Below are 25,439 nucleotides of genomic sequence, written 5' to 3' on the forward strand. Positions count from 1 at the left end.
GCATTGGAACACAAGGTGTTCTCTGTTTCAGACTGTAAATATTTATCTCTTGTCAAAGCAGAGCAGTTACTATTGGGAACTGATCTGGCACGCGGAAAGGTTTTCCTTAAGGAATTTGTTTCCTTTTATTTACAGTGTTATCGTATATTTAAATTCCAGGGCCTCAGCATATAGCTCTGAGGCTCCTTCTTAGCCCTGGCAAGGAAAATGGGAATTATCGCAGGCACAGAATCCGGATAAGGGAATTCTGAGCATATGCTGGAGCCAACCAACAAGTGTGGGTGTCAAATTGAGGCAACCAGAGGCAAAGGTCCTGGGGTTTTCCTCCCAGTGCTTGTGCTTGGGATGGAAGGAGCAGGGATTGAGCACAGGTGAGCTCTGAGCACAGGTGTTGGCATTTTCCAATTGCTGGGCTCTTCCCTTTTCCCGAGGCTCTTCTCTCCCAGCCCCTCCCCGTGTCTCCATTTAGCTCCTCAGGAGCTGCAGCCCTGGGAGTTTTCCCGAGGATCCCTTGTTAAGTTGCTGTTGTGTTCGCCACAGGTGTGGGGCTGCTTTCCTGCCCGTGCTAATTCCTGTGGTCTTCCTGCTCCTGGAGAGCTGTAACCTGCTTTAATCCCTCTGCAGTGCTGGGCAAATCATTCCTGTTGTGTTGTGCCATCAGTGGGAGGCTTGTTCAGCCTGGAAAGGTCTGAGCTTTATTTTTTACATCTTTCCAGTTTTTGTCCACACTCGTTTTTTGATGCTGGCAATTGCTTGAAGTTCTCAATGCTCTTCCCTGTGTACCGAAATCTCAGAAGAGGATCCAAGGGGGCCAGGTTGGAGGACTGGTTTTCCTCTACTAGGAAAGGTTGGAGGACTGGTTTTCCTCTATTAGGGAACAGGCTCATTGACTGGACTAAGTTGCTGAAGCTGAGTTCAGTCCTTGCCATAGCAGGGAAGAGCTTAGAAATGTGCAAAACATGTGGCTCAGACTGTACCCAGAGCTGGCCTTTGAGCTCGTGTTGCTGATTCAGAGGTGGTAGGCAGATAAAATGAAGTGAAAATAAGCAATCCTTTCTTTGCCTGTGGTGTTTTAATGTATATATATTTATTTCACACGTCTGTACTTCCTGTAGATGAAAAGAAATCCTGTATATATTTCGTTTTTTCCTGTTTCTGCTTGTCGTGTCTCTCCAAACTCCAAGGAAAACAGATGGATGTCTAAGTAATGCCTTTATCATCTCCAGAGTTTGTCATCCCCTATCAGGCCACATCAACTGCAGTTCCTGCTCTGGAATCTCAGGAATACCTGGTCAATGCAGCCTTTATTTTATCCTCTCTGACATCTCGTGTGAAATTTGCTGTTGGTGGCTTTGGAGCAGCAAGGCCTCGGCTGGCTTGGGGAAGGGTTTATAATTGGTGATGGAGGCAGCTTTGTCAGGGTGCTTGATGGCTTCGAGTAGGGTTTTTAATAGACAGATTAGACAACTAACAGGTAAGTGTCCAGAGTTATTCACAAACACTGGGTTAGTCAAAGTGGAGGCTTTTTGAATGGAGAGCTTTGTTCAGGATTTCCTTGAATGAGAAGTAAAGCTGTGCTGGTGAAAGGGAACTGTTCTGTCTAGATCCGTGCTGGGCTTATCTCTCTTGTTTAATGTGATATATTTTAGCAGAACCAAAGTTGGTTTGAGCGTTACTGGCAGGAATGGTGCCTATTTGCATATTTACTGGCTTCTGTGCTTCTGGATGTGTCAGCAGCCTCTGCTCCTTCTCACTCAATCTTATCTCCCCATTCCATTTCAGGAAAATATTCCTGCAATCTCCTTCCCCCGCCCCAGCCTTGGAGTGTGCTTTGAGGTAACAGGGGTTGTGTTTTCCTTCAGGAAGGGGCTGTGCTGTTGGCTGGAGGTGGCTGCAGGCGTTGGCTGTCAGGCCATTTTTCTTCCCTGCCATAATATAACTTACTAATCATTATGTTCATGGAATCACAGAATCATTTAGGTTGGAAAAGTTCTTTAAGATCATCGAGTCCCAACTGTTCCTCCAGCACTGCCAGTTCCACCACTAACCCGTGTCCCCAAGTGCCACATCTGCACAGCTTTAAATCCCTCCCAGGGATGGGGACTCCACCACTGCCCAGCCCTTTCCATGAAGAAATATTCTCCAATATCCAACCTAAACCTCCCCTGCACAACTTGAGGCTCTTTCCTGCAGTCCTGTCACTGGGAGAACAGACTGACCCCTGCCTCACTCTAACCCCCTTACAAAGCACAAGATGTACCCAGATTAACACTTCCATTCAAAATCTTTGTTGTTTTTGTCTTGTAGTCCTTCCTGTCCATATATTTTGGAGTATTCCAAGTGGCAGGTGATACAGTGAAAGGAGATCTTGCACAGCATAGCTTTGGTGACTAATGGCAGTTTATCTTGAAAGCCAAGTAATTGCTCCTGGTGTGGTGGCTGAAACTGTTCATGTGGAGTTACAGGGGGGTATTTAGGAGCATGGAAAAGTCCAAAATCCCCAAACTCAAAAGAGTGAATAAAACACTGAAGGTTGGGCTGTGATGTTTTAAAAATGGGGAGGGAAGGCTGAAGAGGGACAAATTCAGGTGTAAATTAGTTTGCTTGATTCCCACCCTGAAAGAGGAGTGTGTTACGGGGAGGAATGTTCTGTCTGTGCTTGAGGGTGTTGGTGGATGAGAAGCTCCAAGTGCCCCAGCAGCCCAGAAATGCCCAAACCCCCATCTCCTGCATGGGAGGGAGTGTGGTCAGCAGGGCAGGGGGATTCTCACCACTGAGGTGAAACCCCACCTGCAGAGCTGCCTCCAGCTCGGGGGTCCCAGCACAGGAAGGACGTGGAGCTGTTGGAGGAAGTACAGAGGAGGCCCTGGAGGTGCTCCAAGAGTTGGAGCCCCTCTGCTCTGGAGCCAGGCTGGGAGAGCTGGGGGGGGTCACCTGGAGAAGAGAATGGTCCAGGGAGAGCTGAGAGCCCCTTGCAGGGCCTAAAGGGGCTCCAGGAGAGCTGGAGAGGGACTGGGGACAAGGGATGGAGGGACAGGACACAGGGAATGGCTTCCCACTGCCAGAGGGCAGGGTTATTGGGATAGGGATATTGAGAAGGAATTGTTGGCTGTGAGGGTGGAAGGTTGCCCAGAGAAGCTGTGGCTGCCCCTGGATCCCTGGAAGTGTCCAAGACCAGGTTGGAGCACCCTGGGCTAGTGGAAGGTGTCCCTGCCCATGGCAGGGGGTGTAATGGGATGGGCTTTAAGGTCCCTTCCAACCCAGACCCTGAGTTAGGGCTCTGATGCTTCCTTGAGGACACTGAGTTGAAGTCTCTCTTTTCAGCTGACAGACAGTATTTTAAAACATACCTTAACCCACCCCCCCAGCAGGTGCTGGATCAGTCCTTGAAACATGTCCAACTTTTTGTGGCTTTACAATCCAATTTTTACTTATTTCAAAGAATAATTCCAGTGTGTCTTGCTGTGCTCACGTTGTGCAAGCAGACAACGTGGGCCATATAAAATGTGGTGTAAATCCTAAAGTAAATGGAGCATTTCCTTCCCACTGAGCTAAGGAACAGCTCTGATGTTGGAAGCAACACCTTGGAGGCAAACTCCCAAAAGTTTGTTGGCTCCTGTCTCTCAAGGTAACCTGCAGGTACTTCTTTGAAGGGTTTTATCCTTTTTAGCTTTGATGGTGTTATAAAAAAAGATAAATATATAAAAATGAAGCCCAAACCCCCTCAAGTCTGAGTAGTGCCAGTTGTTCCTTGCTTGCTTTTCTTGCTTGTCAGCTTTTAAGGTTGAAAAATTTGCCTGAAGATTCTAGTTTTTATTAAAGGATGATGTTGGTCATGAAAATATTAACCTTGTTTAGAGGGATACAACACAAGAATTTACAGTTCAGTGGTGATTGACTTGTTTTTTGTATTCTGGCTGTGGTTGTGGCTCAAAAACATGGCTTGTAATTTAAAACTACAGCAACTGGAAGACGTGGAACCCCTGTGAATATAAAGCCATATATTTACTTCAGCTTCCCATGGGGATTGCTGCCCTTTCAGTTACTCAGTCGTGGGCTGAATAGGGTGCCCAGGACTGCCCTGTATCCCCAGGGATGATCCTGTGAGCTGCAGGGTGCTCCGTAGGGACTTGGCTGTGCTGCCTGAGAAACCTGGGCCTGAAAGCAGCATCTTTTAGCAAAGGTGCTTCTCTGGATTTTTCCAAAAGGAAGGAAAAAAAAAAATCACTGCTATCAAACTTGTCACGTATCATTTAAAGAAAAAAAAAATTTCCAGCTGCTGCTGGAAGTTTTTTTTACACGGCAAAAATATCTGTTCACTCAGCGTTTAGTGCTCCATCAGTCACCTGAATTCCAGAGCCTGGCTCTCAGCTCCAGGAGCTGTTCCAGGTGTGTGTCAGCATCACTTTTCACATGCTGCTGATAGAGGAGAACAGGTTTTTCCCAACAAATGAAAACAAATGTTATTTTGCACTTGAAAGGTGAAGTTGGAGTGTTTTTTCCTTCTGTTCAATGTAGTATCTTTTATGCTCCTGTGTAAAATTTGGGTTTCGGTGATGCCCTGAGATCCTTTGAGGGAGAACATACACAAGGGCACGATGCACTCAGACACTGGAAGGGGTTTTTACTGGATGTAGGAAAAGAGGCACATTAAAAGGAGAAAGGGCAGTGACACCACAAGTTGGAGGTTGAAACAAGATGGTCTTTAAGGTCCCTTCCAACCCAAACCACTGTGAGATTCCATGATTCTGTGAAGTCCATTGGGACTGGGGCCTGGCTGATTGGGTTGCAGTGTTTTGGGAGCATAATTAGCATTCAGTGCCAGACAGAAGTAGCAAACTAGGCAGAAATGTAAACTTTGGATGCCATGATGGGATCCCAGAGTTTTTGTGGGTGAGGATGTGCTGTGTCTAAGGCCAAGGGTGTTCCAATGAGGGAGGTCTGCATGGCAAGCACATCCCTGTTTTTGGGGGCAGACTTTTGGGATGTGGAGGAAAGGAGCGACAGGGGATGTGTGTGGATGGTCACGGCCCTCAAACAAAACAGTGTTTGAGCCACCAACTGGGGGATGGAAAATGTAACAGATCCTGAGCTAAGGGGCTCTTCCCAGAGAGCCAGGTGGGATGGGGCTCTGTGGGCAGGGCCAGGTGAGCGGGGGATCTCTCTGCCTGGAAGGGGGGTGAGCTCACCTGAGGGGACACCCAGGTGTGGAGCAGGGCTGAGACCATCCGGGGTGATCCCAGACAGCCTCTGGAGCAGTGGGAGAATCCAGGGGGAATGTGCGTCACACCGTGTGGATCCTGACCAACTTCAGCCCGTGCTGGCAGGGGATCTGTCACACATGAAAATGCACAAACCTCTGTCATCTCTCTCTCTCTCTCTCTCTCTTTGTGTCACTATTTTGTAGCCAACAGCAGAGGGCTAAATGTCCACTCCAAAATGATGCAACTTGTTTGTGGAGGCCTTGAGGCATTTTTCTTTTCCAGAGCATGACAAAGGTCAGGGCTTCCAAAGGCACTGGGGCATTAGGTGAGAACAGCAACCCAGTTCACATGAGCACGGGGTGTTTGAGAACACACACCACGAAGTTTCTGGTTAAAACTGGCACTGCCACATTGTCGGTTCCAGAAGAGACCCAGGGAAATGTTTCATATAAGACAAAAGAACTGCACGAGTTATGTGACAGGGTTGCTTTAGTGTTCAGACTAAATTATTTTCTCTGGGTAATCAGATAGCATTCAATTTAAAAAAAAAAAAAACCAACAACAAACCAACAAAACTAGGCTGACCTTAAACAATGTTTGTTCTTTAAAAAAAGTCAATATTCTTTTTCCAAGTTAATGAAGTAATTAACAGTGATTGATGACACATGTACTCAGCTATTTTATGCTGGGAGACCAGATGGGTTAGGCACAGCTAGTGACCAGTAATTTTGATTCTTTGTCAGAAGGAACAAAAAGTTCAGATGTGGCTTGAACAGCTCAAGTACGTGAAGAGAAAAGGTTTTTCTCTCTGCCTTTGCCTACCTGAGGATCTGAAAAACAACCTCAGGTAAAGAACTGACTTCAGTCAGGGAGGTGAGCTCCCTGGCACTGAAAATGTTGTCAGGGGGATTTTGGGTAAAAAGAATACAGAAACATAGAATCGCAGAAGGGTTTGGGTTGGAAGGGACCTGAAAAACCACGTGCCTCACCCCTCTGCCCTAGGCAGCACTGCCCCTCACTGAATTGGGTTGCTCCAGCCTGGCCTCAAATATACCATTTTTAGTCACTTCTCAGTCAAGTGTTTAAAAGGAGTTTTGATTTCTCTGCTGCTGAGTGAGTGTAGCCAGGGTGATCTGCAAGGAAGGAGTGAGGAAATGGGACACACTCCCAGTATTGACTTACCTTCTGTCAGGCACTGCTTTCAGCTCTGATTTGAACTCTTTCAAATGCAGAAATAGTAGGATGGAGGAAAAACATGGAATTGGGAAAGAAGAGGGCTTCAGAAAAAGCCAAGGCTCTAGATTTTTATAGGTAACTCTGCCCAATTTGTACCGACTCCTAAGGCTTCAGTAGCAGCTGGAACAGGCTCCCGAGGCAGACTTTTATCCTTTCTCCCTCCCACGCGGATCCATCTGTGAGACTGCTTGTTCTTGCTGCTCTTGCTGAGAAACTGGATGGAGCTCAGAAGCATCCTGCTCTTTCAGACCCTCTGCCAGAGTCTTGCTAGTCAAGGAGGGCTCTGTATTCCTGCGAATCTGCCCAGGCCCAGGTTTTACGCACACTCACTTGCATTTCTGAATCTGCAGCTCTTCCTGCTCGACTCCAAAAGAAAAAAAATACTTCCAAGCTGTTGACCACTTTAAATTGGAGCTCCCACAGAGTGAACATGAGGTGGTATTTCCAGACTTCCTGGGGATCTTTTGTTCTGAGTCTTGGATGATGCACTGGAGGGTTTCTAAGTCCACTTCTCACCCACTTGGTTGTTCCCAAAGTGTTTTTGCTTCCGTTTGTGTTCGAGATACCTGCCGTGGTTTCCACATCAATAAAAGGAGAGGAGAGATCTGCCCAGTTCTATTGCTAGCGGTGTGAGACCTGGGGGAGTGTAAATCTTATATACTCCTTAGCAAGGAGGGAGAAGGGCTACAAAACTTTTGGGTTTTCAGGTGTCTACCAGAAGATTTAAGGTTTTTGCTCTTAGGCTGTGGAGGCACCTTCAGCTTTCAGAGCAGCTCTAAGTGTTGGTCATGGTGGTGCTCTGCAAAAGATTCTGTGGGAAGGTACCATGAGGGATTTTGTCCAAGGAGCCCTTGGTTTAAAGCTCAGTGAGGAGAACTGGCAGAAGTGCTAACTGTGTTACTTCTATGTTAACACTGAAATGGGTGAAGGGTGTCTTCCCTTGTACTGACATATCAGTGTCCCCATGTTTTCAGTTTGGGCCGGTGCCTCAGTGCTTGGATTTACAGAGCTAAAGCCACTAGAGATCAGTCTGGGCAGCTGGCTTTGGAACACAACTGGAAAGAGCCTGGGAAAGGCAGCCTTACTCTGGGAATCTGTGTGCCCTGGAAACGAGGAGTGGAGTGTTCCTTGACAATGAGAAGCAAGAGGATATGACACTGCAGAATGCAATTTTTCTTGCTTATTTTTATAGGGAATTTCTGTTACATGTAATTAGATTAATTATTTCCATCTAGGTTTGCTCCCCCTGAATAGCTGTGGATTAGTTCCATGTTAATAAAGTAGCTCATAATTAGTTAATGGTGTCTTGCCATTTGTGGCTGTTGTTCATTTTGTTTTCTTTTCATGTCTGACAGTGACTTCAATGCATGTATAGCACTGCTTATATTGCACAGACTTGCTTAGCAAGCCACTGCCTGGAATAATAGCAGGATTGCTCCAAAGGAAACTACCAGGGACTGTCGAGTAAGGGATTAGAGTTCCTGGAGGGACTGCCTAAATCCAGAGGAGGTATCGGTTGGTCCTGAAGTCTCAGTGCACACAGACTGTAATTTAACACTTGGGAAGATGTGGTTAGAGGTGAAATCTCTGCCTGAACACTTCCCCCAAAGCCTGTCACGAGGTGAGGATGTTTGGTGTGAGCACACCAGCAAGAAACCTGCACAGTGCGTGTGTCCCACACTGTGGGAGTTTCAGGGAGAGGCGGAAGCACAGTGTTTGTTCTCCTCTGGGCTGTCCTGTGAGAATCACTTGTGGTGGTGGCAGGGAAATGTCAGCATTTGCTAAACAAATGCACTGGGGTTGATTCCTTGAAGTGCTGGGTAATGAAGTGGTTTGTGCCTTTGAGTGCCTGTGCTGAGCTTTTGATCTTAAAGGTTGGTACCTCTGGTTTTGCTGCTGCAGGATAAGGGCAAGGAAATAATGAGTTTAGTAAGGATGGGATGTCCTGGGAATAAGGGCTGGACTGGTCAGTCTGGATGCACTGTGACATGTACATACCTGGCATTCTCTTGATAGGAAGCTGTTTGGAACAGCTGGATTAGGCTGGGTTTGCTTTTAATCCTTACTCACACGGTTCTAAGGCTGTCCTGAAGGCTTTGGGTGCTCACACTGGTGGTGCTCTGTCCCTCTTCCATGAGGATACCCCAGCAGCACGGGGATACTTCCCCTTGCCAGTTCATCCGAGTATTTTATGGAACTTGCCGAGTGCAGGTGTGCTCACCACTGGTGTGGAAACTGTGAGGGCTCTGATGTGGGATTTCAGTGCAATGTAGGAAGTTATACCGAGTAAACTTTCCAGGATTACATCCCCTGGGAGGTGTTTCACAGCAGGACGTGCACGTGCTGACTCTTCTCAAACGCTCTCCTGAGAGCCAGTGACTTGTCTCCTGGGTTTCCTGGCCTCCTGCAGAAGCACTTGGTGTTTGTCCTCTTGTGTTTGCCCTCTTTCCTAAGAAGTTTGTGCATTTACTTCTGGAATTCAGGAGAACTTTTGCTCTTCCCAACCCCCCAGGTCAGAGTTTCTCGGTGCAGCAGAGGAGGAGCAGGACATGCAGAGAACACTCTTCACCTTGGCACCTTTTCCAGTACCTTCCCTCCCTCCTGTGTCCACCCAACCTCTTTCTCCCTGCAGAAGAATGGGAAAAACTTCCAGCTCTGAAACAAACAGGAAAGCAGAACAATCAGTGATTTGTCTGCATCACTGTAATACCTTTAAGCCATCTCTGTCTGGGCTGCAGGTTTATAATCTGCTTCACCTGCACGAGGAATTGGTACCACACCTCTGGGTTTTTTTTCCTTGCCCTTTTAAAACTCTTGTACTGTGTTTTGGAAGAGGAGGGGGAGTGTCTGGATTTGCACAAAATATTCATGGTTTTGGGGGAACTGGGCTGATACAGCTGCAAATTTGCTGTTCTATTTTTATTTTCTATTATTCTCCGGTATTAGAATTTCTCTTCTGGCCACAGCTGAGCATTAAGCTGATGGTGGATTTTACAGTGCTGTTATTCCCACAGTGTATTTAGAGACAGAAACACTGACTTCAGAGATTCAAACTCTTTGAGGGGATGTCTGATGATGTTTGAGGTTTTCAAATATATTTTCTGGAAGAGGTCTGAGTTGAAACTGTAGTTGAAAACCAGCACTTCTGGGAGTGGGCAATGCTTGTGAGAACTGGTCTCCTGGGACAGATCCAGTAAAGTTGTGTTCTGCTGGAAAACCAGGAGTTGAAGGGATGTTGTCAGTGGGTTGTGTGGATCCTCAGGACTCCTGCCACTGGTTTTGTCATCTTGCAAAGGGGTGGCTGCAGAGACACGGTCCCTGGGGAGGAGATCAGCTCAGGAGCCTGTTCCACACTGCCTCTGCCCTGATTCAAGCTTTATTGAGAGCAGAGGATGGGGCTTGGAGCAACATGGTCTAGTGGAAGGTGTCCCTGCCCAAGGCAGGAGGTGGAATGGGATGGGCTTTAAGGTCCCTTCCAAGCCAAACCGGTCTGGGATTCTAAATAAAGGTGCAGTCAATCATTTTGTGGTCACAGTCCATTGTTTTCAGACAGCTCTGAGCCTCTTGTCTCCTCCTCTTTTCACACAGACATCCTATATTGGCAGTATTTTATAAACAACCCCTGTAAAGCAAGGGCAACTCTTTTCTTCTCCCCTCTGGTTGAAGTTCAGGATCTGTTGTCAAAGGAGAGATTTAATCAATAAGCTCTGACAGAGGCTCTGCCTCTCCTTAGGTCTGTCTGTGCTGTAGCCATGGGTTGTTTGCAGGCTGTGCCTTACGAGGGGGAATCCAAGGAAACATCAGGATGATGCTGGCATCTTACATGGAGCATGTGGGGTTAGACTCAATACTGTTTGCTTGCAAATGCAGCAAGGGACATAATTTGGGGGAAAAATTAATGATCTTGTTGTCAGTATTTAATCAGCAGTGCCAGGTAGGAGAAGAGGTGATAGTGGTTTTTGGAAGATGGTGTTTGCATGGCTTTTGGAGACCAGACCCCACAGTTCTGGAATGCTGCTAGAGGAGTTCCAGGATGTGGAAGGTGTTCTAGCATCCCTTCTGCTGCTGCTTTCACAGAGCTGGCTTCCTTGCCCTGCTAAAACAGCATCTTCTGCAGTGTTTCCATGTCTGAGGGGTCTGAAAGGCCGAGCAGGTCTCTCCAGACTGGGACTAAAACCTCAAAGCACAGCCCTGTGTGTAGTAGGAGCACGACTTACACTGTGTTTTGAGTCAGCAGGCACTGGGGCTTGTTTAGCTGAGGTTGTCAGTGATCTGTGAGCTGGCTGCAGTGCCAGGGGTGTTGGTGGTGTGTCTGAGGGGGAGGAAGCCGGGTCATCCATAGTTTGTGGTCCTGGAGCAGCTGGGCTGACTCAGCTTGGAACAATCCTGAAATGTCACCCTTAGGCTGAGATTTTTATCTCTGCTGAAGCACCTTGGCTCAATTTTAAGCTCTAGAAAAATTGTAAATAAAGTTCTATCATAACTAATTACTGGTTGCTGCACATCTGTACTTGTGATGAGCAGAGAGGCACATCTGGAATGGGCTGGAAACAGGAAGGGGAATATTCATACTGTCAAAGAATCGGAATGTTAAGGGGTTGGAATGGACCTGAAAGAAAACTGGAGGACTACTGACATTTCCTAGGTCACGTGTATTTTGTCTCTTAACAGGTTTCTAGATGCCTGATGGGGAAAAAGTGCTTTTGGAAAGTGTGTGAAGGGAATAGTGTCGTAGTGAGTTGTGGAGCTGTGTTGTGTGTGTGGTTTTGGGGGCCAAGCCTGGTCCTGAAGCTGGGGAAGAGGAAAGTGAGGGACCTGTTTTAGGGAGGTGCTAATCAGTGTTGTGTTTGGAGCCAGGTACCTTCTCCCCATCCCTATCCATGTTATTCCTGCCCACCTATGTTTAGGTGGTTTGTTGCCACAGGTGATGACCCAGCCTGTTGGTGAATTTGCCACTTTTTTCTTCCCAGCTTCTGGAAGAAGCAGAGGGAGTCTCATGGAAGTATTTTAAGCCAATACATCCAGCCTGTGTGGTTTTTGGGAGCGTGTGCTCTCAGGTGCTCCCTGGCAGAAGGAGGCTCAGATAAATAGGCATTAAGTGGTTCCTTGTGCTCCTGTTTCCGAGGTTTTTTTATTTTTAAAAATCCAGCAGGGCCCAGACTCTGAAATATTCTCCTGCTTGATCATCCCAGCCCTGTGTGCTACAGCTGGTTCAATGAGTGTGTTTTACACCCCTGCCTGTCTCAGCCTGCCCTTGGTTCCGCTCGGCCTTTCTGCCCTGGAGTCCCGCCACACGCAGTGCCCTCCCCTGGATGCTCTCCCGAGCCCTTCCTGTGCTCTGTGCCTGGGGAAGGACTCCATGGGAAGGGCCAAAGCTGTCACTATGTGCCAGTGCTTGTTGTCTGCCAAGGCCATCCACGTAGCCGATCCCGGGAGGCAGCGGGGTGAGCACTGTGCTCCCGTGGCAGCAGTTCCCCGTCTGCCTCCTGGAGCCCGAGGTGCCTCCAACCGCCCCCATCAAACAGGGGTGTGACCCTTCTGCCCAACCCCGTTGGTTCTGAGGTTCCTCCTGAGAGGCTCGTGCTGCTCTGAGCATACCCATGCCCATCCCATCCCGTCTGGTGGCCCTGACCCAGTCCTTGCCTCAGGAGCCCGCAGGGAATGTGCCTCTGGAATGATGCTCAGGGTGGATGGACGCTCTGTTCTTCTGTGCAGGCCAGAGGTGATTGCCCTGGTTCTGGAAGGCACTGGAGTAGAAGTTAAACAAACTTTGGTTTGTTTTTCTTTTTAATCTTATTTTATTTCTCTATTTTTTTAAAATGAGATAATCTCCTTGGAAAACCCTCTGGACTGCAGATATCTGAGGCATTGGGTTACACAGCGTTTTGCTTCTCCTGATTTAAGAAGTGTTTTCACTGAGACAGTGGCAAAGTGATGAGTTGGCATAAGAATTGTTGCAGGTGGGGCCTGATGGTCTCTTTGGAAATGCCTCATTGGTCTGCATCGAGATCAGAGCAAGGGGTAACCAAAAATTAGGGTTTGAGGGGGAGATAAGTTGGACCATGAGTGCTGTCTGTGTCCTAGAAAGAATCACAGAATCACAGAGTGGTTGGGTTGGAAGGGATCTTAAAGTTCATCCAGTCCCACCCCTTCCCACACCTCCAACTACACCTGGTTGCTCCAAGCCCTGTCCAACCTGGCCTTGGACACTTCCAGGGATGGGGCAGAAGTAGGAACAGGTAAACTGGTGGTGCTGTCAAATGGATTTGGTGCCACTGTTTCAGTCCAATTTCCTTGGGAAATGAATCTGCCTCTTCCCACTGTTCATGCTCACATTTTCATCCTTGTGCTGTGAAAATGAGGAGGCAAATCTGGTGACACCATTGCAAATCCTTCTTGTCTACAGCTGAGATTGCTTCTGCTCTCCCAGTACCTGCTGGTCTGATTGGAAATAAATCATGGTAATGTCTTGCTAATGCCTGGTCTAAGCTGACCTGACTGTGCAACAGGATGTGCAGATTAATGGAACTGGAAGATCTTGAACATTTGGGATGGCAGAGGCTTGCAGGGATTAGAAATGACATTTAAGTGATTTTCTCTTGAATTTGACTCATAACATGAAGGCACGTTCCAGGTCCCTCAGAATGCAAGATGGAGCTTGGAGAGTGTAATGCTGAGACACTTGAGCTGGAGAGAAACAGCCAATTAAAGGGGGTTTTTAATGAACTACAGCAAGGAAGGCCTTGTGTTCTGCAGCATCTACCGGGGCATTATTCTGCACATCAGGGAAGGAACCTTGGGAAGCCCATCCTAAGCAATGTGGTGATTAGACGTGATTTTGGTGCCTTCTTGAAAAGGAGCACACAAATCTGGGTGTGATAGGAGCTCTTCCAAGAATAGATGGCACTGCTTGGAATGCAAGGGCACAGCTAAACTCTGGGCAGCTGCTCATTGTGCAAGGCAGGAGGAGTTCCCATCCCGGTGATCCCAGCGCTGCTGGAGGGCACCACTCCTTGGGATGTGCTGCTGGAGCAGTTTGGGGTGAGCAGAGTCAGCTGGATCCCTTGGGATGGGTTAAGGAGCTGGGTGCTGCCAGGGGTGACCTCATCCCTGTGGTGGGCTGGGGAGCGCTGGGTGTAAACTGGTGATGCCTGGTCAGGGCAGGAGGAGCCTCCTCTGGGTGCTGCCTGTTCACACCTCATCCAGGAGAGGTGGGAGCCTCTGTGCTGAGGGATTTTTGGGTGCAAAGAAGGGAAATAACCCTTGTTGTCACATACTGTGCACAAAGGATGCAGTGAGTTCAATCTGTTTGTTGGCTGGGAGGGACCAGTGGCAGGTGTGGTAGACCAGAGCGGAATCCCTGGGAAACCCCGCCTGGAAAACAGGGATGTTCGAGAATCACGGAATCCCAGACAGAGCAGAATCCCTGAGATACCCCACCTGGAAAACAGGGATGCTCAGGGATCACGGAATCCCACAATGGTTTGGGTTGGGAGTGACCTTCAAGCCCATCCACCTTCCATAGACCACGTTGCTCCAAGCTCTGTCCAACCTGGCCTTGGACACTTCCAGGGATGGGCAATACTGGATGTCACTTGGTGTAGTGCCAGAAAACCCCTGAATGCCCCCAAAGTGAACGTCAGTCTGTGTTTATATTTTTGGGGGGCAGGGGTACGCAAGGTTCCTGACTCTGTGGGTGCTTTTCCTCTCTTCTCCCTCCTTCCCTCTAATACACAGCTTAAAAATAATTAGGAATGGTGGATTTTTCCCCCCCCCCGGGGCAGGATGAAGTTGCTGCTTAGTAATCTGATGGAGGCTTGGGTAGAGTGGGAGTGGAATTGATTGTGTGGGTTTTTTTCCTTCCTGCTCCAAGACCACTTCTTGGCACCGAGGGATTTTTCTTTCGGCTTCTTTGGGGAACAGATGCATGAAGCACAGTTACCACTCATACATATGGCTTTTAAAATATGGAAGCTGTTGGACTGAAGTGGCTTCATATGGTGCTGTTGGAGGATGAGAATTAACACGGAAGTTTGGGTTTTTAAGACTTGAATGTTGAAAAGTTGGGTTTTGAATTGTTGGTTTTTTTTTTTTTTTTTTTTTTTTTTTAAATAATGTTAAATGCCAGTCTGCATTTTTTCTGATTATCGATCAAAATAACATTTATAACTCTGAAAATTACTCTTTCTGCAACCTTTAATGACTAAAATAGTATTGGAGTTTAATCTAGGGATAAATAAGTTATACAATGTGTAATTTAAATGGTTGTTAATCTTAATTTGCTAACATAGACATCTTTTTCTTTAATTGCAGGTTCCCATTTTAAAAGCCATTAGAAGATATTCTGCCACCCTCTTGGATTACTTCCCATACAACTCAGCATGTCACTGTGCCCTGGATTTTATAAGGTGGCCATGATTTAATCCCCACTTCCAATTCCTATGTATTGGTAAAGCTTTGGAGCTCTTTTGAGCTGCTCTTACTCCGTGGAACTGATCTCAAGTCCCTTCTCCCAAGGACTAGACACTACCAGCAATGAGCTCCCAAAGCCATCCAGGTAAGGGCAACACTACCTGGAATTCCAGCCACGACCCCAAAACACATGGTATTTGCTGCACCAACAGACCTTTTGTGGTGTTGAAATGATAATCCAGACCCTCTCCCTGTTCCTCTGCTTGGTTTAGAACTAAAACTTTGTGTGAAGGTGGAAAATGCTGTTGCTGTTACCAGAGTTACAAGGAAATCTTACCATTTCGGGTTTCTAATTGCTCTAAAATTTAGGTTTCTAATTGTGGCATCACTGGAAGCTGTTGGAGTTTTCTGAGTCATTAACCAGATGTTTAATTTGTTAAATCTATGCTGATGAGCCTTCAGGATATGGAACGTACCTGTAAGGAATGGGCACGGTCCTGATGGTGTCTTTATGGAAATTTAAGAAAACTCTTTGACTTTTAAAGTACTTTTTAATAGGAAAGAATAGTTTTGCTGGAACAGGAGTCAGTTGATCCACCTCACTGTTGTCTGGGGGATTATCCCTAACGTGTCTTGTAATTTAAGACCTGATTCATCACTACAAAATTGGGCATTTCTGTCTGTCAAGAGGATCTGTAGCTACTCAGTTACCTGCTCTTGAGCTTAGAGGTGCCTCATACATTTGTATGTAGTGAGTTTTGGGTAACTGTGTTAGTTAGGCAGAGCTTTGTGAACTTTGGGAGAGGAATTTTAATTATCCTTTGGCTGTGTCAGTTTATGGTACAAAAAATGGCTGCTGGGAATCAAGTAATCCAACAACAACCAGGCACGTGGAAGGACTTATTTAACTCTGCCTCCGAGAGATTACTTTGTGACTTCATTTTAATCAGGTTTGGGTTAAGAGTTAAATAAGACTGAAGTGTTAGAAGCCAGCAAACAGCTCCTAAGACTTAAGGAACTGCTTATTTGTGGGCAAACAAATCCTGCAATAAATAAGGATGCTGGAGCTCCCAAGCAGCAGTGTTAAATCTCACACTATCCTAGCAACTGGAACGAGTTTCTAAGTCTCTGAAATGATCGGTGTTATCAAAAAAGAAAAAACAAAAATCTGGCCTCTACTTCCATTACATAGATTTTGAAACTATGAGGAGTTGGGAAACTTAAGTATACCTAGGACACCTCTTGCAAAATGATGTTTTTCAAGAGATCTGTTCTTCACAGAATGGATAATTGTTAGTTCAGTATTTTCCTGTCTCACTTTGGGGTGAGACTGGGGAGCTGTGGCCGCCCGCTCTTGTTGTGGTGGGATACCTTAAATACCTCCCTGTATTCCAAACCCAGCCATGGATATTGCTTTGCTTCTTAAGGAACAGCCCTCCAGATATCGGGGAAGTGGTGATGACCTTCCTGGTTGGGTTGTGTTGATGGAACCCTGCTGCTGATTTCTCTTGCTTTCCTTTATAATTCGTCATCTGCCCCTTTTTTTGTCCTGACTCTGCTGGTTCTGCTGCTTTGGCTCAGTGTGTCTGGAACACTAAAAGTCAGTTTGTGTTTCCTTTTTCTAACAACCATGTCTACAATGGGATGTGGCAGCTCAGCAGGATTGCTTTGGACACCCTGTGTTCCCCTGGGTGCTGGATTCTTATTTTGGGTTGAAGTTCTCCAGTTCATCATGGTGGTTCCCCCCCCCCCCCAGTGTTCTTAGGGCTAATTTCTCTTTTAAGAGTCAGTTTTATAACAAGGAGCAGAAATATTTCCCAGCCCTTGCCAGAGATGACATCTGGACTTCTTATGTCAGTTGTGATAGGGGTGTTGATTATACAGCTTGAGGTAATTATTCCTAATGATGTGCATTGTTTAAGGGATGGGTCTGGCTTAACTCGAGAGCCTATTAAACCTTGCTTCAGTGGGTACAAGCTTTCTTCTCTAATCTTCTCCAAACCCAGCACTAATGGGATGTTTTAGGAACAGTGCCATAAAGTCGTTGCAGGGTAGATGAATGAAAGTGGTTTGGGGGGTTTCTTTCCTGTGCTTTTTCTTTATTGTCCTTTCACTCCTGTGAGAAGTGTTGGGCGCTGAGGGCTTCTCATGGAACAGGGTGAAGAGATATGGAGAAAACTAAGTTGGGGGAGAAAAGTGTGACTTCTTCCCCCATCACTGCCCCTTTTGTTGTGTTTTGGAGTGAGATTTCTCAGAGAACAAGGAACAGCTTTTGGAGAAGCCGAATACCCAGGTGGGAAAAGTTAATCCTCAAGAACTTCGATGGGTGAATCAGTCTGAGCCCTGCGCACAGAGTGAAGACCTTGAGCTCTGTTTCCTGAGCTGAAGGCTCTTTCCATGGTGTCCTTCTTGAAATTTGGGTTAAGACCAGCAGCTCTTGTGAGCTTAACTTGCCACAGAAACACGTGTGGAGCAGGAGAAGCTGGTGGGGTGCTGGTGTTCCTCTTGCTGCAGGCACAATCAGCTCCCGGCAGGTGTCGGGGAGGTTTTGGAGATTCCTGGGCAGGAATGGGAGTTGCTTTGGGTGGGAAAGGGGCTGAAACTGGAGAGTGAGGTGACAGGAGGATGGGCTTTTCCCTGTGCTGTGCAGACCCAGCCAAGACCAAGCTTGGAGGCATCACGTGCCCTTTGGCTTTTGGCAGAGGAGCCGCCGCCTCTTCCAGTGCTGGAACAAAGCTGGAAAAAAACCGCGGAAATTCTGCTACGAAAGCTCAAGTTGCTGCAAAGTATAATTAAGAAAATTAGGCTAATTAAGATAACATTTAGGATTATGACAAAGCTTGGAGGGGCAGGGGAAAGTGTGTTTAGTTTTCACTCCTTAACCTGTTGGCCACGATTTAAACTTGCCTTATGTAACCCGTGGTGCTGATGGTGCTCACCTTACCCAGGCTCACTGGGCTGTGAGTATGTGGGGGGTTTTTTATAGGCTTTTTTTTTTTGTGCTTTGAGGTTTTTTCCTCTCTCATTGACCTTAAATGATTCCTTGCAGTCTCCTTCTCTCTCCCCTCTTAATTTTCAGTGGCTTGAGTTTCGCTCTCATTCCTTCTTTAATCAGCAAAGATTGTTCTGCTGATACTGGTTATACATAAAGATCAGTTTTAAAAAACCAAAACACTTAAAGTTAATCACTCAACTGATTTGTATTTGTTTAAAGTTCACTTTCCTTTGTAAAAGCTGCAGATCTCCCTGTTCAATGGAGCATTTTGTGTATGAAATGTTATCTTGCAGGAATTAGCCGGTCTGAATGCAAATGCTCCATCCTTTTTTTCCGGAGCCACTCTTGCAGAGATGCAAATTTCAGCTACATTTTGCAGTGCTGAATGTTTGATAATTAGGAATATTGAAGTTTGAAGAACGTGCTTGCCTGGCTGGTAGGGGAAAAATCTGCAGGGGGATCATTAAGACTGAGAGGAGACACCGGGAAAGCTTCGTGTGATCACACAACGCTGGGAAAACGAGTCGGGGAGTCACGTGCTGTGATTTGCTGGGCTGATAAGGACTTTTGTACAGGGTTTTATCTGCACAAAGCCACTCTCCTTTCATATGCCACGGCTCAACGAGGCATGGAAAGCCATTTCATGCAGCACACAGAAGAGTTTTCCCCCGTGAGCGTCTCCAGCGTTTTGCACCGTGCAATAAATATTTGATGGGTTCTCTTTTGAAAGATTAAGAAGTTTCTGTGGAGATGCATTTCAAAGCGGCTTTAAATGACACTGACCTACTTTCTGGCAGTAATGGGTCTGTCTGTGTAAGTTATCTGGGGGCGAGAGTGTTCTTTCAATAAACAGAAGGGCTGGGGCGGTAAATTCCAGCCCTCCTTTGGCAGGTACTCGGTGGCTGTGCTCTGGAAGAACACCTGGACGTGGTGTATCATGGAATCATAGAAGGGTTTGGGTTGGAAGGGAACTTAAAACTCATCTCATTCCACCCCCTGCCACGGGCAGGGATACCTTCCACTAGCCCAGGGTGCTCCAAGCCCTGTTCTACCTGGCCTTGGACACTTCCAGGGATTCCTGCTTCTCCCCACCGATCTGGTGCTGTGGGTCATTGCTGCTGGATAATTCTAGGCTTGGGCATTCAGGCTCCTGTTTACAAGTAAGTCATTGCTATGGTGACTGCAGGTCCAGCCTTCTTCTCTCTGGTGCTTTCTTTAATTGGAAATACAAAGGTGTCTCCAGACCTGTCCTCTTCCCACATCGCCACATCTGTGCTTCATGGGAAGCTGAAGTTTTAGGGAAAAGTTCAACTGCTTGGCAGGCCCAGCAGAGGTAACAGGATGGTTGTCGATTCCCCATCCCTGGAAGTGTCCAAGGCCAGGTTGGACAGGGCTTGGAGCAACCTGGGCTAGTGGAAGGTGTCCCTGCCTGTGGCAGGGGGTGGCACTGGATGAGCTTTAAAGTCCTTTCAAACCCAAACCAGTCTGGGATTCTGTGAAATAAATGCTTTGCACTTGTTGATTAAAACTTTGAGGTTGGCTGTGGAGTAAAACTCAGCAACAAGCTCTGGCAGAAGAGCTGCAAACCTGTGCGGGTGGGAACTGGCCATGTCTCCATCCGCTTCTCTTTCTTCAACCCACGACAGGACACCTGCTCCACCTGCATTCCAGTTCTTCTGTACGTGGGAGCTGAACCTGTCCTGGATTTCCTCCAGGAACAGTGTCATTTTAAGGACCTTGAAAGTTTTAAGTATGCTCCCATGAAACCTGTGAAGTTTTCACTTTCTGGAGCATCAAATAGTTGGGACTTTCTGTACAAGGGTTTTATTGTACCCTCAAAAGAGAAGAATTGTTTTGTGCTTCAACTTGGGGTTCAAGTGTAAGTTCCTGCTAGGTCAGTGTCCCTGCCAAGTACGTTCCTCTCATTTCTGCTTTTTCTTTAAATGCAGTTCTTGCACTTAGGAATTCTTTAAAAGCCTGTTTCTAAAGGAAGTTTTTTCAGCCTGTGATGTGTCCTGCAGTGCAAAGATGAGAAGCAGGTACTTGTGATGAGAGGCAGAGAACTCTGGATTATTTTGAATGAGGTACAGGGTAGGAAAAGGATATAAAAAAGGTCATACTTTTAAAGTCAGGTGATTCTATAATAACGTTTGAGATAGTCCTTGGAATCTTGTGTCTCAGTTGGAAAGGAGACAAACCTTTTTCTATGTGGTTGCTACATTTTTGTTACTCACTTTTAGTCAACCTCAGTTTGACCTGTATCTCATCTGTGTGTACCTGCCCAAATTACATTTGTTGCTGGGCTGAACAAGGATTTCTGGGGGTTTATTTTGAATTATTCAGCTTGTAGCCTTCATGCCAGGCTCTCACTGATGAGGCTTCTTGGGGTGCCCTTGATGTGGGCAGATAATTGGGACAGAGCTGATGGAGAAGGACCACTTCAGTCATCCCACTGATTCTGAAAGTGATATGAGAACAGGGGCAGAAAATCCACTTATTCCCAGAGGGATGTCAGCCATACACAGCATTTTTCATCCTTTAAGTCTGGGAATTTGGCTGTCTGGTACTTGTGCTTTGGCAGGTACTGCAAAAGGGAAAATAGGGCCTTATTTCTGAGAGCTCTTGGTCAAACTCTGCTGAAATTGTTTTTAAAGTTGTTTCCATGTAGGACCCCAGGGAACGGCTGGAGCTGTGCCAGGGGAAGCTTAGGCTGGATCTCAGGAAAAGGTTCTTCCCCCAGAGGGTGGTTGGCACTGACCAGGCTCCCCAGGGCAGTGGGCACAGCCCCAAGGCTGCCAGAGCTCCAGGATAATTTGGATTATACTTTCAGGCTCAGGGTGGGATTGTTGGGGTATCCTGGGCAGGGCTGGATGATCCTTGAGAGTCCCTTCCAGCCCTGGAGATTCCATGGTTCTGTGAGTCCGTGATATTGTTGGGTCAGGAAGAAGAGTGAGAAACAATTGCAATGACACTTCTTCTTTTGGTGCAGTTTTTAGTATATTTCTTCATCCTTTAACATCTGATTTTTAGAGTCAGAAAACAGCCAGGAGTGAGTGAACATGGCGTAGCAGGTGCCTGACTGGAAAAGGAAAAATTGTGGATGTGTTAGTAATTCACCCATCCTTCAGTAAAGGCTTTGTGATCCCTTTCTCCCCAGAACGTGCCAGATACCAGGAATTTCCCCACATGCTTTTATTTATTTATTTCATTTAGACCCTTAAGGAAGGGCTTTGAAGTGCACTGGCACCTGCAAGGTGGGGTGGTCAAACCCCTGAGAAATGGGGCATAAAATTTATCATTCCTTTAAGAAAACTAAAATTAATACTTCAGCACATCTTTGAAACATCTTGTTTCTATCACCCAAATCGAAATACTGTCGTTTCATCAGCTATTGGGGGAAATCAGATGCTCTTGTTTGCCCGGAGAAGTTCAGCAGCTCTCCCTGTTCCCTCTGGGAATTGCTTTGGCTAATCCTTGATGGACTGATGTGCTGAAATGTTGCAGCAGGTTTTTAGCCTCTCTGAAGGCTGATATTAAACTTCCCACCTATTGAAAGGTGAATTCTAGACAGGAATAACCTCAAGTGGGCTTTTCTGAGATCGTCCTGTCTCAGCTTGAAGGTCCCACCGTTGGCACTGGTTCTTGCGGGTGTTTTCAGGGGCCCACGAGCGTGTTTGGGATTCAGTGGGGAATTGTTCATCCTCCTTTGAACCCTGGCACCATGGGCTTTGCCAAGCAATCCACAGGCTAGGATTACTCTTCCCAGTGTTTGTAGCTGCTCTGCTCAACTTTGATGTAGCCACACCAGGTTTATTTTGAAGGCGTGAATTCCAAAGTGGGAGTAGGTTCTGCCAGGTTGGCTGTGCAAGGTCAGCCTGGGGAGACTGGGAGCCTGTGGATACCTGGGAAAGGGGGGAAGAATGGGGAAGGTTGTGGCAACACCATTAAAATACCGTCTGAACCTCTAGTCATGTGTGATGGGGATTTTTTTTGGGGGGGAGGGCTGATAAAGTAAATTTTACTTTATCAGTAAATTTTACTTTATCAGTCCCGTTTTTTTCCTTTCTGTCATTTTGGTTGTACCAGAGGCTGAGTAATCCCAAATAATTCCTTTGACTTAACCCTGAACAAGCAGTTTTTTGCCAGTGCCACCTTCTCCAGAAGAAACTTCCAACCATGGGCAAGGAAGAGTTGCTTCCAGTGGAGGAAACTCTATGGCAGGGCTGGGATCAGGATGTTGGAGAAATTGTAGCTGAATTCAAAGAAATAATTCGTTAACAAAAAATAAAAAAAAAAATCAGTCCTGCCCCTTTGACTATTCTGGAATCTCTGCCCTCGTGTTGTTTGCAGCTGTTGTGTTGCCAAACCACATAAATAGCTTTCTGGGGCACACTGGAATTGGAATGGGAGCAAGGTCTGGTTTGGGAGGGTTGAACTGCCAGCCTTGGCTCCAGGTGACCCTTCTGTCCTGGGAGGCAGCGGCTGCAGTGGGGCAGCCCTGAGGGCTGGGGGGGCTGTGCCCAGGGGCGACTCTTCGGGAGCAGCAGACTCTTCGGGAGCAGCCGGGAGGGGGGAAATGCTCCCTCCCCTGGGTTGTTCAGTGAGGGCGGGTGGTTTGTGAACTACTTTTGTAAAGGTAGTTTTGATCAATTGACAGTTCTTCAGGCAGGAGGCCCTTAAAGCCTGGTGATTTTCAGGGAATCCATTGAGAGTTGTGTTTTGCTCTTCTGTGTCAGCACTCCAGACTCACACTGTCTGCTTAAACAGACTTAACCCCTCTGTTAACCGTGACCTTTATTTTGTGCCGCCTATAAAAAGAAACAGGTTAAAACTCTTTTCACTCCTGATCTAGAAAATGCTTGAGCTGCTCCTATGGGAAGACAGAAAAACCTGAACTAGAGCAAGCAGAATCACAGGATATTCTGGGGTGGAAGGGACCCACAAGGATCATCGAGTCCAGCTCTTAAGTGAATGGCCCTTCCAGGGGATTGAACCTGTGACCTTAGCATTATTAGCACCAAGTTTTAACCAACTTCTCTAGTCAAAAAATAACCCACAACAGTAAAAAGACCATACAGCAAACTCTGAAAGTCCATCCAAGTATTGAATCTTTGATGTCTGTCACTTTAGGAAATAAATCTCTGAAACTTCCAAGAACTTGCTTTATTCTAACTAAGGTGCCACTGGTCTCACAGGACCCCTGCCAGGAGAAGGCATGTGATCCTCACAGCTTACCAAAACCAGGAGAAGGGCTTTGGCATCTCTTCCCTGCCAGCAGCAAGAATCTGATTGGCATGAGATGGCTTTTTCCCTTCCTTTTTTTTTCCCTTTCCAGCAGGTGGAAGGCCTGTTCTGCAGGCTCGGAGCTCTTGACAGGTTTATCATGATGCCTTCTTGGCAGGTAGGGCTGGTGCTGTTCCTTCAGTCTGCATTAAACCCTTTCCTTTGGATTTTGAATTTCAAGTGGAGCTTTGTGCGGCAGCTCTTTCAAACAGGTGATGGGACTGGTGCCTCTTTTCCTCCTTTGGATCCCGAATGGCGGCAGGTTGAGCCAACCTGGAGGGTCACTGCCCCTCAGTCACCACCTCCACCTCCCCCAAATGTATCTGAGGCAGTTTCATCTGAACAAACACAGCATCAGGTTGTGTTGACAGAGGTTTGGGAAAGCTCTGATTTAGTCTTCTCATGTATTTTCTTTTTCACAAGGAAAGTTATGAAATAGTTCTGTTCTGGCACTGCCTGCCGGTGATTTCTGAGTCCTTCTAAAGAAGCTGCTGTGGAAAAGTTGCCCTCTTAATCCTCTTTTTTCCCCCCTCCTCTCTTTTTGATCGTGTTGGTCGTTCTTGTAGTTTTTAGCAGCTCACCAAAGCGCTTACAGAGAATTCCTGCTCCTCCTGCACTGATTAATTCCTGGCAGGGAGCACCAAGTGGCTCTTGCGTCAATAAATCGTCACAACCTTTGCTTGTCTCTGTCAGCGTAAATACACTTGGACTCCAGCAGCCCCCAAAGCGGGTCAGAGGTTGCCAATTTTGCAGCTGCAAAGCGGTCAAGTCCAAGAGTGCACGTTTGGGGTGGCAGAGCTGCTGCATCTCAGGTTACAAGCCCCCTTCCCACCCCCCACCCCCCCTTAATGTTTTGGCTTCTGGAATTTTACTTTATCTGTAAAAATTGATTTAAACTTAGAGGATAATTTTTTCAAGTATGTTTGTTGGATTTACTAGGGAAAAAAAGGTGTTTGTGGCGATGCCTTTGCCACAAATCCCACCTCAACTGCTTGGGATGTGTTTGTGTGAGTGGGGAAGGGAAGATTCCTGGAACTCAAGGCTTGGCTGGTTGTCTCCAGAGAGCTCAGGGGCCATCCCGGTGTGTGTCACTTGTGTCACTGCTCTGCTACAGAACTGTCACCTGGCAGAGGCAGCCGAGCTTGGAGGAGCATCCCCTGTGTCTGCTCCGTGCTCTCCTTGGTTTTGGGTTCTCCTGAGTGCAGGCAAACTCGTTTCACTTCTTCACCTCTGGTGGTTTGTGAGGCTCGTTTTTGAGCTGCCTTTTTTTTTCTTTTTTTTTTTTTTTTTACTTTACCCGTAATTCTGATGTTTGCTTTTGTCAGGGAAACTGTGGATGGTGTTGCACAAAGGAACGTGATGTTTGGGGAATGATTGCCCAAAGGAATTGGGCAACAGTGACTTGATCTTTAGATGTTCCAGCCACCAGATGAAAGAAACTTTCTACAAAGCCCTTTGCTGGAACAACTGTTGTGCAAACCAGGTGCTGAAAGCTCCTGGAAATGGGGGGAGAGGAACCTGGTGAAGGGGTGGGCAGGTTTCAGAGCTTCATTTTGGGGACACGTGGTGTCTGTATGTGTTAGGTAGGAGAGAGAAACCCCTGAAATGTTGTCGTCCTGCTGGAGACACCACAGAAATGCCTGTGAGTGGTGGATTTAGATTTAAAGACCTCCTTCCCCCATCACAGAGTAGCAGCAGTGGGACACTTCAGTCATCACTCTGCCCTTTAATTCCTGCAGGGAAGCTCAAGGGAGCTGCTGGAGAGGCTGGAATGATCCGTGTGCTGCTGCTTGGCAGTGCAGTCAGAGGGTGGGATGGACCCCGTTGGTTTTCCCAGACTCCAGAGGTTTCTTCTTGGAGAATGCCCTGATGGAACAGCTCGTTTGGGCTTTCTGGGAGCATCTCCCTCCTCCCACTTGCACCACTGAGCCGAAGCCTCCCCAGCTGCCCTGCCTGGAATGGAGTAGTTGAGCAGCTTTGATAAGAATATTTTATAAGTAAGAATATTTCTAAAATTTAGATATATTTTCTTTTTTTTTTTTTTTTAATTCTCCTAATCTGTATCTAAATACAATCAAAAACTGCTGGTGGAGGGGTGGGGAAAATTCCTCGACATCCCACTCACGGATGAAAGCAGCTTTTGAAAGTTACTTTTGCCAGTTTTGAGAAAACAGCTGTAGCTGCTCTAAACCAAACTGTTTATTCCACCAGAAACTCCTGCAGATACTCTTCCTGTGCTTTGAAAAACAACCAGGGGGGTGATGCTGATGCCCCATGCCCCTGCTGCAGGCAGGAGGAAGCCTGGAAGG

General features: G+C 46.9%; 1 protein-coding gene across 4 annotated transcripts in view; it reads left to right on the top strand.

Annotated features, from left to right (window-relative positions):
* The window catches only part of HDAC4 (histone deacetylase 4), a 190,859-nt gene that overhangs the window by 11,138 nt on the left and 154,282 nt on the right, over positions 1–25,439 (top strand). For all 4 annotated transcript variants that reach the window (XM_017835634.1, XM_017835633.1, XM_017835636.1 and 1 more), the window contains exon 2: positions 14,754–14,997. In XM_017835634.1, coding sequence (XP_017691123.1) covers positions 14,976–14,997 — 22 coding nt within the window. In that variant the 5' untranslated portion in view covers positions 14,754–14,975. The remainder of the gene's footprint in view (positions 1–14,753; positions 14,998–25,439) is intronic.

The sequence above is a fragment of the Lepidothrix coronata genome, unplaced genomic scaffold (assembly GCF_001604755.1).
Source record: "Lepidothrix coronata isolate B3197 unplaced genomic scaffold, Lepidothrix_coronata-1.0 Scaffold261, whole genome shotgun sequence".
Taxonomy (NCBI): Eukaryota; Metazoa; Chordata; class Aves; order Passeriformes; family Pipridae; genus Lepidothrix; species Lepidothrix coronata.